The 3,595-nt window shown below is 41.2% G+C and overlaps 1 protein-coding gene across 1 annotated transcript in view; it reads left to right on the top strand.

Moving 5' to 3' along the window:
* The window catches only part of LOC100951473 (zinc finger protein 543-like), a 12,701-nt gene that overhangs the window by 8,607 nt on the left and 499 nt on the right, over window positions 1–3,595 (top strand). Inside the window, exon 4 of the mRNA XM_023516384.1 lies at window positions 2,340–3,592. Within this exon, the coding sequence (XP_023372152.1) occupies window positions 2,340–3,592 (1,253 nt within the window). The remainder of the gene's footprint in view (window positions 1–2,339; window positions 3,593–3,595) is intronic.

Here is a 3,595-nt window from a genome sequence, read left to right as displayed (position 1 = left end):
ATGAACATCTGCTCAGTCCACTGTGCTCAGTCTGTTTCTAAAGAATTATAGTAATAATATTTTATATGTCATCTTGTTTGAAGATGCAGTAGATTATACATGAATCTGTTTCTAATCCAGTGTGAGTAGCCCAGTATAAGTAAGCTATAACATGGCTAAGCCGTGATAGCTTGTATTTCCTCTGCCCTCTGAGGAACAAGACCTTTCTAAGGACAACTGACCTTTGATCTATTTAATATGGGTTTGTATTACACAGGTTCACTTATAAGTGGATTTTTTTCAATAAATATATTGGAAAATGTTTTGGAGATTGCAATAATTTGAAAAACTGACAGATGACCGATATAGTCTAGAAATACTGAAAAAAAAAGTTAGAGGCCATGTGAGTACAATGGTTTAAGACAACAAAAATAGTTCCAGCAGAATTTTTTATTTTTTATTTTTTTTTTATTAGTCAAGTGCAGTAGTGAGAAGGGGGGAAAGAGTAGAACAAGGAGTTCAATCTGTAACTGACTGTGAACAATCAAGTGAGATAACTCACTACCTTTGGACCAGCCTGTTCCAGCAGAATTTAATGTTAGCTGTTTTGTGGCACTTGGCAAACCACTCAGATGCCATAAGACTCCATGTAATGTTCTAAGAAAATGCATTTTTGTTGTCTTAAACCATTTTACTCACATGGCCTCTAACTTTTTTTTTTTTTGAGACAGAATCTCACTACATTGCCTTGGATAGAGTGCTATGGTGTCACAGCTGACAGCAACCTCAAACTCTTAGTCTTAAGTAATTCTCTTGTCTCAGCCTCCCAAGTAGCTGGGACTACAGGCACCCACCACAATGTCCAGCTATTTTTCTGTTGCAGTTGTCATTGTTGTTTAGCTATTGGGCTGTGTTCAAACCTTCCAGCCTTGGTGTATGTGGCAGGCACCCTACCCACTGAGCTATGTGTGCCACCAGCCTCTAACTTTTTATTAGACCTCAGGTGTACAAATTTTGATTAAGATTTTTTATCTGGACCTCAGTGTACAGATTTCGATTAAGTATAAATCTTGGCTTATTATATACTCTCATCATGGATTAATACATTTATTAAATTAATTTGCTAATGTCTTAATACCCTCACCCAACTCAAGAATGAGAACTTTACTCAAACTCTCCTGTCTTAGTTTTGGTCACTGTTGCAACTGTACTATACCCTGGGTGACTTAAGAACAAATACTTATTTCTTATAGTTCTCGTGGCTGGGAAGTCTAAGATCAAAGTACTGATAGATATGGTGCTTGTTGAGAGCCTGCTTCTTGGTTTGCAGATAGCCATCTTTCTGTTGTATTGTCACACAGAAATTACTGATAAAACCTGTTGGAATTGTATATACATTTATATATTGATTTCAGGAGAATTGATAATTTTATATTATTAAGTTTATATAAATCTTATAAAGTTTTATAATTTTCTCTGTCAAATGGTATCTTTTTCTAGTTTTTTCAGGCTACTGTTTCTAAGGATCATAATTAAATTATAGATCCTTAAATTATAGTTTTGGGAGAATTGATAACTATATTCTTCATTCATGTAGATTTTTATTGTCTTTAAGTTCTATAGTTTTCTTCTTCAAGATCTGGTCTGTATTGTTAGTCATTCACTTATGTGTTCCTCTCTCATAGTGGGCTCAACATGTCTATTCAGAGCCTGTTCACCTGTGTCTTGGGAGTGACCAATGGTTACTGTCAGCTGTCCCCAGAGCAGAATCTTGGGCATGAGCTTCCTTTCTGCCCTCACCTGTCTTGTATCCTCACCAACCCATCTTTCATAGGCTACATCTTCTCACTGCAGTTTCCTGTATTTTCTGAAGACTCTGCCTTTGTACATTTATTTCCTAAGGCTGAAGCTTCCTTTCCAAATTCTGTAGATGGCAGCTGTACCTCTCCTTTAGGTTTTAGGACTCAGCTCATGAGGCACAGCCTCTGGGAAGCATGGTCGACCTTTTCATTTCTCCCATCATGGCTGCATTTGGTGCCTGTTCCCTACCTCCCTAGTACCTTGGCATGTTCTTGCTTTGAGTAAATTCCTCACACACAGTGTCATTCTTATTCTGTTCACCCAGCCCAGCATGGCTCTGTATTCTAGACAGTCTGTCCTCTGTCCCAGCCTCTTCCTCTGTGTTTCCTCTGTGTTCAAGCGCCAAAGATAAAGAAATTTCCATCCTGGATTTCAGAGATTTCAAGTCATAGCTATTTTCAAATAATCACTGTTTTCATCTTATTTTTGTCACTGAAATGGGGATTTTGTTTCATCCATGAGCCCATCCCTAGTAAGCCCTTTTGTTGTATTCCTATCAGGTGACACCACCAAACCCATGACCTCAGAGCCTGCCTGTCTTCACCTTGACTTGCCCGAGGAAGTCTCTCTCCAGGAACAAATGACACAGGGAACCTCAGGGGCCCCTCAGCTGGGAGATGCCCAGGATCAGGATGGGCCAGCTGAAATGCAAGAAGGCCACTGGAGACCTGAAATGGACCCAGAGAGGAAGAAGCTGCCTTGGAAAATGAGCCCTGAACATGATGTTTTGGGTACAGGTGATGGTTTATGTTCAATGATTATACAGGAACAAGTCTCTCCAGAAGGTGGCATCTATGACTATGACTCACATGGACCAATTACAGATCACTTGATGTATAAAGGGAAAAATTCCTATAAATGTGAGGAATGTGGAAAAGTGTTCAAAAATAGTTGTCTCCTTGTTCAACATGGACAGATTCACACTCGAGTGAAGCCCTATGAGTGCACAGAGTGTGGGAAAACCTTTAGCAAGAGCACACATCTCCTTCAGCACCACATCATCCATACAGGGGAGAAGCCCTACAAGTGCAGCGAATGTGGGAAGGCCTTCAACCGTAGGTCACACCTCACACGGCATCAGCGGATTCACACTGGAGAAAAGCCTTATAAGTGCAATGAGTGTGGAAAGGCTTTCACCCACCGCTCTACTTTTGTCTTGCATAACAGAAGCCACACTGGGGAAAAACCATTTGTATGCGAAGAGTGTGGCAAAGCCTTTCGAGACAGGCCAGGTTTCATACGACACTATATTATCCACACAGGAGAAAAGCCCTATGAATGTACTGAATGTGGGAAGGCCTTTAATCGTCGGTCATACCTCACGTGGCACCAGCAGGTTCACACTGGAGTAAAACCCTTCAAGTGCAATGAATGTGGGAAAGCATTTTGTGAGAGTGCAGACCTCATTCAACATTATGTCATCCATACTGGGGAGAAGCCGTATAAATGCCTGGAGTGTGGGAAGGCCTTCAACCGCAGATCACACCTCAAGCAGCACCAGCGGATTCACACTGGAGAGAAGCCTTATAAGTGCAGTGAATGTGGAAAGGCCTTCACCCACTACTCTACTTTTGCCTTGCATAAAAGGACCCACACTGGAGAAAAACCTTATGAATGCAAGGAATGTGGAAAAGCCTTCAGCGATAGGGCAGACCTCATTCGACACTACACCATCCACACTGGTGAGAAGCCCTATGAATGCCTTGAGTGTGGGAAGGCCTTTAGCCGCAGTTCACACCTTACAAGGCACCAATTG

This window comes from Otolemur garnettii, unplaced genomic scaffold (genome assembly GCF_000181295.1).
Source record: "Otolemur garnettii isolate 467f Iridium unplaced genomic scaffold, OtoGar3 scaffold00091, whole genome shotgun sequence".
In the NCBI taxonomy this organism is placed as follows: Eukaryota; Metazoa; Chordata; class Mammalia; order Primates; family Galagidae; genus Otolemur; species Otolemur garnettii.
Note: the sequence above shows the minus strand (reverse complement) of the source record. Positions and strands in the feature narration are given on the sequence as shown.